The sequence below is a fragment of the Quercus suber genome, unplaced genomic scaffold (assembly GCF_002906115.3).
Source record: "Quercus suber isolate HL8 unplaced genomic scaffold, Cork oak 2.0 scaffold_343, whole genome shotgun sequence".
NCBI lineage: Eukaryota > Viridiplantae > Streptophyta > Magnoliopsida > Fagales > Fagaceae > Quercus > Quercus suber.
The window spans coordinates 140,860-154,800 of record NW_027069795.1 but is presented as its reverse complement, the minus strand read 5'-3'; the positions used below and the strand labels follow the sequence as shown (position 1 = coordinate 154,800).

Genomic DNA, 13,941 nt, shown 5'->3' with positions numbered 1-13,941 from the left:
GGAGAATCGTGATTAGTTATATGGAGATATGGATGGTCGTCACTGAAGGCGACATGATTGGGTGGATGAATTCATACACTTGTACCATTTAAAGAAGTTAAAGAAGTACGGGTACTACGAACTTGTGCCCTGGGTCAGGAAGGCGAGGATCATTACTGATCTACCTTCGTCCTTTTGATACTGGAAATTGAGGTTCTTTTTCATGTTTGGGGACGGATGTGAGACTCCTTCTGATGAACTTTGGGGCGAAGTTCCGAGGTTGCTTCGTCATTGGAGAGCCCCAAGTCTAGGTGTGCTGTCTTCCTGCAATCCTTTCTTTTCTTCTTTCTCCTTAATTTGTTACTAACCTCCTATTTGTAACGTCTGTGCAATTAAGAAGTGTCCAAAGCTGAAGAGCAAGTACAAGTTAGCTTGTCACTGCCTTGGTCCAGAGCCTTTCTCCTTCATTCTGCGTGCTATTAAGATTGAAGAAAAGAGTAAGTGTTTGGTTCTTCCAGAGAAAAATTCCTTCCCCTTTTTTTTTCAAGTGTTTCTCTTTTACAGAGATGACAACAAAGTTCAATCAAGAAATGTACGCCAAGATGAGGGCCAAGAAGAACGAGCCTTTCTCGAACCTCGGGAAGAGGGTGGTATGGGTCGTTGAGAAGAGGACTCCCGTCACCCCCGTTGCTTTCGTCCCTGAGGCCATGAAGGTCGCGTCTCCTGCTACCTCTGTGGAAGAGATCATTCCTTGTCTGAAGAAGCAGCGGGTGGCAAACAAGGGCAAGGAGAAAGCCAACTCGCACACGTCAAGTGTCTGGGATAATGCTAGCCGCTCTGAANATCCACAAACTCATCCAGGTAATGTACTTGTATCACTTGTTTTTTCTTTTCTGATTTTGCGTATGGATTTGAAGGTTTGATGTTTTGTATGATCTTCTTTTCAGGTGCTGGGGGAAACGATCCACATCACGTCGGAGATCCTGAGCCATGAGGCAAAGGCTGCGTCAATAGGGTCCAAGGTGGAGGCTTTGGAGACGGAGAACTCTAAGTTGAGGAAGGAGCTTATTTCTGCCATGGATGAGGCTAATACTGCTAAGGAAAAGGCTAAGGCTTTAGCTGACGACTTGAGGATGGAGAAGCAACTGACCATAGAGAAGGACGAGCAACTCCAAGTTGCAAACCAGAAGGTCAAGACCATTGTTGCTAAGCCGTTGAAGCCTTTCAACAAACTGGTGAGTATAACACTGTTCTTTTCAGTTGGTACTACAAGGGCTTCAAGCTCCTTCCGCAGTACATCATCAAACACCCTACTGGCGTGGACTTGGGGAGTCTGGACCTAGAGGAGGTGGACAAGGAGATGGAAATGGACAAGGCTTCTCAGTCCGCAGCTTCTACTCCTGAGGGGAATGCTCTAGAGACCACTCCTACTGGTGGTGACGAGGCTGTTGCTTGATACAGAACCTATCCAATATACATATGCATTTTTTTTTTTGGGTGCCCAGCATGTTTTTGGGCTTTTCATTCCAATTCCAAAACAATTCTTTTTGCCTAGGGTTTTTTGGGCTTTAATTTCTACTTATGGACAAGATATGTTTATGCTATTGCTTATTTTCATACCTTTCATGGTTCTTCTTTTGTTCATTTTCTGGTTGTCATGTTTGATGTCCTTAATTTGCATGTGACTTGTATCTTTGCCAGAATCCTTGTCTACTTACCCTTGTCTATAGGTACTTTGTCACTTAGTTATTTTTAGGTGACTTACATCCTGTTGGAGAATTTTGCCACTTAGGCTTCGTCAATGACTAATATCCGTCTTAGGGAATTTTATCACTTAGTCGTTTTTAGATGACTTACATTTAGCTAAGGAATTTTGTCACTTAGACTTCATCAGTGATTTACATCCGTCTAGCGGAATATCATCACTTAGCCATTTTTAGGTGACTTACATCCGGCTAAGGATTTTTTTCACTTAGGCTTCGTCAATAATTTACATCTGTCTAGCGGAATCTTATCACTTGGCTTTTTTATTTTGGGTTATTTACATCTAGTTAAGGAATCTAATCACTTAGGCTTCATTAGTGATTTACATCCGTTTAGCAGATTTTTACCACTTAGCCTTTTTTTTTTTTTTTTTTTTTTCTTTTGAGTGATTTACATCTAATTAAGAAATCTTATCACTTAGGCTTTGTCAGTGATTTACATCCGTCTAGCAGAATCTTATCACTTAGCCTTTTTCTTTTGAGTGATTTACATCCGGTTAAGGAATCTTATCACTTAGGCTTCGTCAACAATTTACATCCATTCTACCGGAATCTTATCACTTAGCATTTTTTAAGTGTTCTAGGCTTGCATACAATACGTTGGAATATTGGTTGAATAGTGCCTTTATTGCTTTAAAATGTGAATGCAATTGTACTTTACATCTATTGATGATATTTCTTCAAATGCTCGATATTCCATGGTTGGGGTAGCTTCTCCCGTCCATAGTCTCCTGGTGATAGCTACCTTACCTTGAGTAATGGATGATCTTGTAGGGCCCTTCCCAAGTTGGTCCAAGCTTCCCTTAGGTTGGATTCTTAGTAGCTGGCGTGACTTTACACAGTACGAGGTCTCCTATGTTAAGTCTTCTGAGCTTCACTCTTTTATTGTAGTATTCGGCCATCTTTTACTAGTATTTCGTCATTTTCTAGAATGCTCTATCTCTTACTTTGTCCAGGCAATCTAGGTTGACTCTTAATTGATTGGCATTGTTGTCTTCACTAAAAGCTTCTCTTCTCATGCTGGCGATTCCTACTTCGACTGGAATTACTACCTCGGTGCCATAGGTGAGCCTGGAGGGCGTTTCTCCTGTCGAGGTTCTTGCTATAGTCCTATATGCCTACAAGACATGAAGCAATTCCTTCAGCCATGCGCCCTTCACCTTTTCCAGCTGTACTTTGATGATCTTTAGCAGTGTTCAATTCATCACTTCCATCTGTCCATTGGCTTGCGGATGTCCCGGAGACGAGAATTGGTTCTTGATTCCCAATCTTGAGCAAAAAGCCTCTAAAGTCTTAGTTGTCGAACTGTCGTCCGTTGTCTGATTTGATCGTCTGTGATATCCCGAATCTGCAAATTATTTTCTTCCATACGAAGTTCTAGATCTTTGTCTCCGTGATAGTTGGCAGTGCTTCTACTTCAACTCATTTTGTAAAGTAGTCAATTGCGACTAGTAAGAATTTTACCTGTCTCTTACCTTGGGGTAATGGGTCCACGATGTTAATCCCTTATTGGGCGAATGGCCACGGGGAAGTTATGGGTGTTAACCTCTCTGCTAGGATGCGTTTAACATTTCCAAACCTTTGACACTTGTCGCATTGTTCAACGAACTCCTTTGCGTCTTTTTGCATAGTAGGTCAGAAGTAACCTGTTCTAACGATCTTACTTACTCGAGATCTTTGGCCAGCGTGGTCTCCGCATAGCCCTTCGTGGATCTCCTCTAGGATGTACTTAGCTTAACTTTCCTCGACACACACTTTAGGTAGGGCATAGAGAACCCTCTTTTGCACAGGGCGTCGTTCAAGATCGTGAACTTGGTTTCTTTCTTCCTGACTTTCCTGGCCTCCTTAATGTCCAGTGGAAGTCGTCCATCTTAAAGGAAAGATAGGATTGGGGTCATCAAGCTATCTTCGCTTTGAATTGCGAAGGTGTGGAACTCTTCAATGTTGGGATGCTTCTAGACTTCCATCTTCAAGTTTGTGATTGTCGATCCTGCTTCTAACAATGCCTACTTCGCTATCTCGTTTGCTTCCATGTTCTGGCTCCTGGGTAAGTGGCCCTGCACGAATTCTACCCGGTCCTTCTGTGTTTGTCTTTGAAAATGATCTGAATGTTCAAAATGTGTATAAAACGCCCTTGAACGTTTAGACCACAAATTACAATATATCAATTCAAGCTTATTATCAAACAATTAATGTGCGGAACATGAACATAAGCCAAACACATAATTGATAAACAATCTAAGCCAATTATAATCACATCTATAGCAGAAAATAAAAGGCAAAGATAAAGGGAAGGAAGATGCAAATACACGGACAACACACGATGTGTTATCGAAGAGGAAACCGAAGCCCTCAGCGCAAAACTTCTCCGCCGCCCTCCAAGTGGTAAATAATCCACTAAAGAATGTAGTTGGGATACATGAACAGCAGAAGACCCTCCAAGCCTAATCTACCTAGTATACCTAAGCCCTCCAAACTTCTTACTCTAATGAGGTTGCGTCGAACCTATTTCTTATTTAGCTTACTGGATTTCGCTACTAAACCATAGTATCAACCAGTAGTCATTGGTCCCTTCCAAACTGCTTCCCTTAGCACCAAATGTACCTTCTCACAGACGTGGGTGTGATGAGAAAAGTATTTGGTCAATGACTTCTCAAGGATGTATCAATGGAGAGGAAGAGAGTAGAAGAATTTGTAGAGTCTCTTAGTGAAGATTGCGGATGAGGCAATCTTGTTTTTCTCTAGGGTTTTTCTCACAAAAATTCTCTCTGGAAGCTTTCTTGATTTCATGGGTATAAGGGTCTATATATAGTGGTGTGTGTTTGGAATATGAAGAGTCAGTTTTTGACAAATAAGGTAAGTTGGCGGCTTGACCTCGCGGCTTGTCCAAGTCGCAAGTTCAAGTAGCGAGGTAACGGCCTGGCCAGCCTGGGACTTTTGTCCTGTAGTGCGATAGCTAGCGTGACCCTTCAGCTTCCCGCATGCTTCTCACGTGCACACCATTTGGCGGCTTGTAAGCCGCGAGTCAGTCGCGAGTCTCTGCTTCTTTGCACAAGGATGAGCAATTCTTCACACTCTCTTCACACACTACCCTTACATGAATCCCACCTAAATACAGGGTTACTAAGTGCTAAATTACAAGCTAATTGGCACGGAATAAAACCAACAAGATGGTTGATAAATTTCAACCTTACAGGATCCTCCATGAGTATGGAAGTCACAATGTTGACATGATGGATTTGGACAAATTGAGCAAGAGAAAATTTTCCACCCTTCAATTGTCAAACCATTTTTCTAGACCGATTAAAGGTCCTATACGTGCACTCTGATGATCCCTTCTATTGTCTTTCCTCTCCTCCATCTCATTTCATTTGCTTTGTTTATGAAGCAATGAAATGCTATGGTGATGACCAGGATCAATTCCCTTCGGATGGACATTTCGCTGCAGTCAGCGATGGCATATGGGACAATGGAGCAGCATGTGATCGGAGATACGGGATTTGATGCATCAGTGGCCCAAGGCGACCATGTAGGAATCAATCCATAGTCGTGGAGGTAGTTGATTTTTGTCAATACAACCCTGCAGTGCAACAATGGCCTTGCCATTCAAAGCCGTTGCAGCCATCTTAATCCCAAGATATGGTGTCAATATCAACATTGAATATGCACGGTAATCGCCTTATGTGTTATATTTTTTTATTTGTAGGAACTATCATTTTACTAACCCCAAAAAGACAGACTTACCGTACACGAATTATCGTGCTGATATACTCATATTGTTATAATTGTAGGATTTAATTGGGGTGCATCCAAGTACCAGTTGCAAGATCCAATAAAACATGTTTTAAGATTCTCAGAATTTGTTATAAAAACATTGTGAACGTAGTATTACTCTTCCTGTAATGATTGGTATTATGAATCATGTCAAATTGTACTAGGGATATTGTTGTAAAGAATAAAATATCAATTTTTATTAATTTGATATTTCAACATACTTTTCCATTGTTAAATTCATTATTACAGAATAGGGAAGTCCCTGTTCCTTGAAATAATCACTTCTCATGATGATGAATGAAATAATCACTTCTTATGATGATGAATGAGATTGTAAGGTGCTTGGGCAATTATTTAGAAATTCTTGGTGTTGTCTCCGGAAGTATGGATGAAGAATATGGACTCCCTCCAAGTATAAAGGCGTCTGCATTTCAATCAAGCGGGAAACCTACATAGACAGCTCATTTGTTAAACATAACATCTGTAATAGTTTCCATTCTCAGTGTTTGAGTTGAGAAATACTATAATATCACTCAAGGAACTTATGGTGTCCACTCCATGATGATTGGTGCTCTTATCATTAGGTCCAGACATTAATTGGTTTTTAGTACTGTATGCAAGAATTGAACCAAATATCTCTTATTTAAGAATAAATGGCTTAATCAGTTGAGCTAACTACAACCCACTATCTCAGATGCACTCTAAATGTGCATTAAACAGGTCCAAGGTCATAGCAATACATAATTAATATTTTCTTTGAAAATATTAATTATTGTTGCTAAAATTAAATATTGAAAATCATCAATTGTCTCTTACTATGATAAAGTTATTAATTATTGCTGTTAATATAAATTATTATTGTTAAGTGGAACTTTAATTATTATTGCTTAGAACACTTTAATTTATTGTTTATTAGTTTTTGTCTTTACTCTTTTCAATTCTTTTATTTAACAATTCAACTCAACTTTAACAACTTTTTAGTCTTTATAATTCATTAAGAAAATTTTTTGTTTTACCTTTTGCATTACTCTATTAAGAATTCAACACAACAATGCAATCATTAAAAAAAAAAAAAAAAAATTTTTTTTTTTTTTTTTTTTTTTAAGACCAAGATAAAGGTTGATGTTGAATTAATTTGTTGTTGGGCTTCTTTTAGGGGATCAAAATTGTATTTTAGGGTGCTCAAAAAAAAAATTAAAAAAATATTATACGTGGGAAAAAAAAATTTCCCAAGTCAGGGGGTTAGTCTGCTCGAAATTCTGAAAGGGGTATTTAAGGAATGTAAATTGGGATGTTAGAGAAGGATGATCGTTGCTTGATTTTTTTATTTAGCATTATATATATAATCTTGTAATTTTTTTTTTTTTTTGATAGCATATAATCTTGTAATTTGATCATGTATAAAAAAAATTTCAGCATTGTATACATAATGTTGTAATTTAAAAATGGAGCGCAAATTTATGATAATATATATAGGATCAGGCGGCATTGGATGGAATTTTTATATTGTCACTAATTCGAATCTTCCCACTAAAAAGATTTTTTTATTTTATTTTATTAATAATTCTCTACTCTCTAGCTAGCATTTTCTTTGATGTCTGTACAACTCTATACATAGAGGTTTACAATGATTTGAAATAATTTGAATTTATTGGTTCCATATAAGATGAAAATCCCATGAGGGTAGAAATCATAGACACTGAGTTTTTCTAGAAATGAGCGGAGCAATGACGAAATGGCCCGAAAACTTGGCGTCTACATATAGACATTCTTGTATCCTTATATAAAGAGTTATAAATTCTTGAAGAGCTGTAAATCTAGGAACAAACGCAACCTTCTCTAGAATCATTTTCATTCATTAAGTTATCCACCTAGTTTTTCTCAAAAAAAAAAATATCCATTTAGTCTCAGCCATTAAACCAACACACACGCAGTAAACACTCAAAACAGTTTGTGTGAATTCAATAAACACATCACAATGCAAACATGCACAAGAAATACAAAGCTTGTGGGAAAACTCCTAACCTTTATTACTTTGCCTCAAAGAACAAAGTAAAGACTAAGGCTTTTCCCCACCAAAATATACGTTAGTCTAAACACATAGCAACCAAGGCTTCAAACGCCAGAGTTACAATGTTTTCCCACACAATGCACACTTTGTTTTTGCCTAACATGTAGACCCACATATGTTGTTGACACCCCCAAAACTTAGGTTTATAATTTGCAAGAAATAACTATCAAGTAATTGCTCCTTGTCTTGCTGTCACATGGGAACTGCCTAAAGGACAAACAGCCTTGTTGAGTTGGAGCCTTTACATGTTGTCTTGGCCAGCATTTCCACAAAGTCTGTCACGGCAAGAATTGTTTAGTAACTGTTACACCAAGTTGCTGCCACCTATTGGACATATGTGCACAGCTTATTGCACATGTTCAAGCCTTGCCGAGCGACCTAGCAGCCTAAAATATATTGCCCAACGCGAATCCTTGTCCATGCACCACCATGTGGAGGGCTTGTTTCGTGCCAATTCCACCTCCAAGTCTGGCCTGGCCAACATAACCCACAAATCCTAATAGCACATCTCCACCCATGTATATATGTAGGCTTAACCACAATTGGTCACGCAAAGCCACAACCCAACTTCATATGCCACACACTCAAGCAGCCTAACCCTTCCTTGCCCTCACACAGCCAACCCACCGCACACCAAGAAATGCAAGGCCAAGCTGACGCAAGGTTCCTACGTGTCACCTCATTGCAATAAATGTTTGAAACACATGCACGGCATGCAATGTAACAAACACCTTTGCAAAGCCATCATCAAATTACCTCTAAGCCATCTTGTCTAGTCATGCACCCAAATGAGGCTGCATAGCCTATTGCTGCGTAGAGAAACCTTGCACATTCCATGACATTCCTCTCTCACACCTATGGCTTGTATGAATGACATGTGCAAGGAGCTACCACATGCAACAACTTCTTCTCGAGTTTCAAGAGTCTTAACACTAAGATATAAAGTTGGAAATCTATTGTGAGTAGTTGCACTACTGTTCTATAGTGAGATCACCTCTATATTGATATCTCTCATTTCATCCAATTAAAAAATATTCCTTGTATAAGATTTAATCATTAACTTAAATTAAAAATCACATGTTTGTATATTCACGTTTGGATGTTCACATGGTTAGATATATTTGGTTGTGCACACGCTTAGTTAGGCATAATGTTTGAATTATTTATTTTTTGCACTTTATTGTCATCCCATTGGTTGGCTTCCATCCATATTTTAGAATTTACGTTTAGGGTGAGAATGTATGTTATTGGTGTGTACTTACTAAAGTCCATTTAGATGTGATCATAAACAAGTGAAACTACGGTTGGGTAGTTCTTGGTGTCCAACACCTTAAACGTACCCTAACTTTGGACTCAATTTGGCTTAATTAGATCTTCGCCTATGAGTTTAAAGTTGTTCTTATTGGACCTACAAGCACATGGCGACTCCTTTCTCCTCCCTTGCTCTTGAGGCGTTGACATACTCCCAAGCCCATATTAAAGGGTGGAACCCAAACCAAAGCACAAAAAGCCGTGTAAGTCAACCATCGTGCCATCGACCCCAAACTAGTTAGCACTCACAAGAATAACCCTATATCATTCCCAATGAGCAGAATGCAATCAACATACAACACTAAAAATCTCAAAAATTTATCTTGACATCTCTTGTATACAAAGGTTTCATCAGAATTTTGATTAAAACCAAACAATATGATTGCGTGATCAAATATAATGTTCCAAGACCTAGATGCTTCCTTTAGTACATAGATGGACTTTTATAGGTTGCATACCATTACCATATACTCTTGATTCTTTGTAATAAATTTGTTTGGATGCATCATAAATATGTCTTCCTCAAGGTTGATGTAGGAGGGCAAAAGTTTGGCCCATACCAAGCCCAAGCTGAGCATATTTAAGTTTGGGCTCGACCCAAACTTAATGAACACCGAGCTACAACACAAACTTACGCATCCTCGGTAGGCGTATCCGAACAAACCCCACTATCCCCAAGGATGAAAGGTAGTGCCTTTAGGGAATCCACCTGCCAAACACAGAATTTGGCGTCGGGCACAATAGTAACTAGAAAATCGTTTCAATGGTAGTGTTGTGGGTCCCATCTCTGATACATGCTTAGACATGTTAGAACAGTAACGAAGACTTAGGAAGCCACCAAACCTCATGAGTGGAGGGACCTATGTACATGCAGGATATCCCCCTCCCCTCCCCTCCCCCCCCCCCCCCCCCCCCCTAAATGGATTTACAAGCAAAAAAGAGTGATAGATGGAAGGTTGAAACCTTCAAGCAAGACTGAAAAAGTTTACTCAGAAAGATGTGATCAATTATGAGGAAACTGTTTGCTAGTTGCCATGTTTAATTCTATCAAAATTCTCTTATATATTGCTGACTTATCTTGGTTGTAAGATATGGCAAATGGATGTCAAGATTGCCTTTTTTTAATGGCAATTGTGGTGGTGATATTCCAACAACCCTGGGCTTGTTGGGCCTAAATAACTAATTAATTTGTATTATGTTCTGGGTTTAGCCCACAATGTGAGGTCCCAACAGAGTTTTGGGTTTGATGGTGGTGATTTGGGTAGACTATTGGTTGATTTCGTACAGAAATATGATTACTTGATGAGGATCTCAGGTAGCCATGGTGGCCTTTTGGTCTCCCGAGCTGGATAATGATTCTCAAGCATCAACCAATTTCTCTCTCTCTCTCTCTCTCTCTCCCCAGTTTTCCAACCCTCGACTCTCATGATAGGCAAAAAATGTATTGACCCTTTGTGATTAATTAGCCAAGTTTAATTAATTAATTAAATTAACATGCAAACGCATGGTAGCACAAACAAATCATCAATTAAACTAAGTATGCAGCGAAAAATAAATTGATATGGTAATTTGTTTACGAATAGGAAAACCAACACGGCAAAAACTCCACCGGGCGATTTTAAGGTCACCACTCCTAANTATTCAGTCCAGATGATGAAGATCTAGAAGATGCTTGGTTACAAAACTCTATGTGCACAAACACAGCGACTTCTTCACAAAAATGATGAACTAGGGCAAGTTTTGTCTCTAGTCACAATTTGCTTGAACAAACTTTGCTCAACACTTGTGCAACTTGTGTCCACTTTGATGGCCCTTAAAATAATCCTTTTATATGTCTTGGGTTGTGAGAAAAGAAAGCCCAAACACATAATCACGGATTAGAGTTAAAACAGAACTAAAAATCTGTTTTTCTTAAACCTTGACAGATGCTTAGCTGTTGAGCTACTGTCGAGCCACAGGGCTGATCAGCTCTTTAAACCTCAACAAATGGCTAGCTGTCGAGTTTAATGGCAAACACTTTTCAGATTTGAATCTTGGACAAATTTGCATGGTTTCAACACTTGATCTTGAAACAAAATTTCTTAAAGTATTAAACACATCTTAGATCTACCCAAATACAAGTAAAGTCATTTTCTCAAAGGATTAGCTAATTACAAAAAATAGTACATATGTTCCTATCAAGTGAATCACATATGTCCTAACACCTCACACTCCACCTTTGTTTTTATACCCTTTTCTTAGTGGACCTGTCATGATGTTCAACCAATAGAATTTACAACCAATAGATTTAATGTCAGTAGGCACCTCTACAAGTTCCCAAACATAATTGGAATAAATAGAATCCAATTAATTTTTCGTGGCCTTGATCTAGTGATCATCATCTATATATTTTGTATGACCAATGAAAAAATTTAGTTCTTTTTGGGATGACTTCATAAGTTTCTATTAAAAACATGAATCTATGAATTGCCTTAATCATCCTCCCACTATGATGTATAAATTGGCTTGATCATCCTCCCACTATGTGTCTTTCATTTCAGCGCATATGTTGAACATCCCCAAATGTGAAGGTTTCTCATTTTAGGCTTTCGCTCAATCCACACTTCAACAGGTACCTTGAGAGTATACTTTGATGGAATTAGGTTTAGAAGGTATATTGTTTCTAGGGCATATCCCAAAAAGAAATAGGTAAAGTAGAGTACTTCACTACTTTTTAAAGGAGTTCTATTTCTCCTCTATGCTACACAAGTTTGTTGGGGGTGTCCATATACTCCATAGTGTAGACAATTGAGAGACAATCCCTATTCCAATTCTATACATACAGATTTTCAACGATTTGATTTATTTGATTTTTTTTTTAATAAAGACTTGGAATAATTTGAATCCCCACAAATCACCTAATTTAATGAAAAAAATTTGAAAAATCTATCCAATACTTGCACAATTTTAAGACAATTAGATACTAATAACTATTTTATCTATAAATTTTTTAATTCTTATACTTTTTTTATGTTGTAAATTGTGCATAAAAATGATTTTATTGGTCAAACATTACATAATATCTAATTAATTAGAAATTTAATAAGTGTTACGAACATACCGAATATGTAATTTAAAGTTAAGATTTTTAAAATATTAACTAAATAAAAAATTATTAGATGGTATAATATTATAAAAAAAAAATTACATATAACATAACTTTTTTGTAACTCATGAGATAATTGCCAATTTTATACATAGAATATGCTATTTTAATATTATAATTGCATTTTAATTTATATATATATATATATATCTCGAGGGCGTAAAATTGACGTTTGTGGTAGATCATATACGAGTCTCATATAAGTGGGTGGGAATCGATTAATCTGACAATTACACCAATGTAGCATGTGACTATATCTCTTTGAAATATTCTGAGCAATCTAATCACATAGTGACAGAATAAATATCTAGAAGCACTGGTACAAGTTCACAAATGAGTACTCCCAATGGAATGATCTTTCCTGAGCACTAAGCATTTCTTAATTATTAGAATTTAGAATCAATGACAAGGAAGGTCCATTACCTATATATAAGAAAAGACAAAATTAATAAAAGACCCATTTCTTCAGGGTAGAGTGCAAACTGCAAGGCGAATTTGATAGCCGTCACCCCTAACTCATGCTGAACCAGATGCTACGTTTCTGGCAGTCGGTCCATTAGAGATCAACCATGAGTCTAAGGCTGCGTTTGTTTTGGTGGTAAACAATTTCAGAAAATTATTTTCCACCTGATCCACGTGTTTGGTAGTTACGGAAAATAAAATTTTCCGAAAAATTATTTCCTATTTTCCCTTTGACCATGGAAATGGTTTTCAGTTCCTATTTTCACTTCAAAGCATTTTCGGAAAAAGAGAGAGAGAGAGAGGAAGAAGAGAGAGCCCAAATCGCAAAGAGAGAGGAAGAAGAGACTTCGCCGGCGAACCCGATCGCCAATCGCAGCACCGCGCCGTGTCGATCGTCGATCGCACTTCTAGACCCATCACCATGAACCCACGAACCCATTGCCTTCGACCTTCGACTCAGACCCAGCGAGTCGCACCGCGCCGATCGAACCTAGTTGCCTCACATGCCTTCGCCTTCAAACCCAGTTGCCTCACCGCAATGATCTGACCGGATTTAATGATTTTTTTTTTCTTGGGTTTTGTTTCTTTTGTGGCTTTTGATTGTCAGAGTTTGCTGCCGTGGGTTGAATTGGAGTTTGGTGGTGTGTGGTGTTGGGATTTGGCTGTGATTTGATCTGTGGATTGGGATTTGGCTGTGATTTTGAAATTTTTTGTAATAAAATTTATTTGGATGCTGAGAAAATAATTGAGAAAATGTGTAGGAAAATAACATTTTCATAATAGAACCAAACACATGAAAATATTTTCTACAACAATTTTCATAATGCAATCAAACACTTGAAAATATTTTCCTTTTCCGAAAATAGCATTTCCAGAAAATAGGCTATTCTCTGAAAAATATGCTATTCTCTAAAAAATATTTTACGGGAACTAAACACAACCTAAAGTAGCAAAAAATTTTAAAATATTCTACAACTGCTGTGTGTGTTGTTGTGTTAATTAAAGAAATTAAGATATAAAAAGTGTTGTGCTAATCAGTGGCATGAAATCACGGTCGGTAATGGTTTCCTTGCTGGAAGAAATCAATGACAGATGTCAAGCTTATTGCATGTGAGTCATGTGATTGTATCTCCATCAAAATGTTTTATCAAGCTAGTCTTAAGCCAAAAAGAAACCTTAAAATTTGAGTAAAACACAAAATCGCTACTGATCTAATGCCATTTTGTCCCTTCAATGGAATTTGAGCCATAATTCAATCACTCTTTAAAAAAAAAAAAAAAATAGTAAAATAATCATAACTGTAGGTAACCTAGCTAAATGGATCTTACGCAAGGGAAAAAAAAAAGTTTACCTAAAAAAAACTCTTTAAAATAATCATGACTACATCCTACAAATAACCTAAATTAAGGGATCTAACTTCATGCAAATCAACAAGG

At 37.7% G+C, this 13,941-nt stretch overlaps 1 protein-coding gene across 1 annotated transcript in view; it reads right to left on the bottom strand.

Moving 5' to 3' along the window:
* Window positions 1–5,741: 5,741 nt before the first annotated feature.
* Window positions 5,742–13,941, bottom strand: part of LOC112005188 (uncharacterized) — a 29,005-nt gene continuing 20,805 nt past the window's right edge. The window contains exon 14 of the mRNA XM_065759820.1: window positions 5,742–5,964. Coding sequence (XP_065615892.1) covers window positions 5,830–5,964 — 135 coding nt within the window. The 3' untranslated portion in view covers window positions 5,742–5,829. The remainder of the gene's footprint in view (window positions 5,965–13,941) is intronic.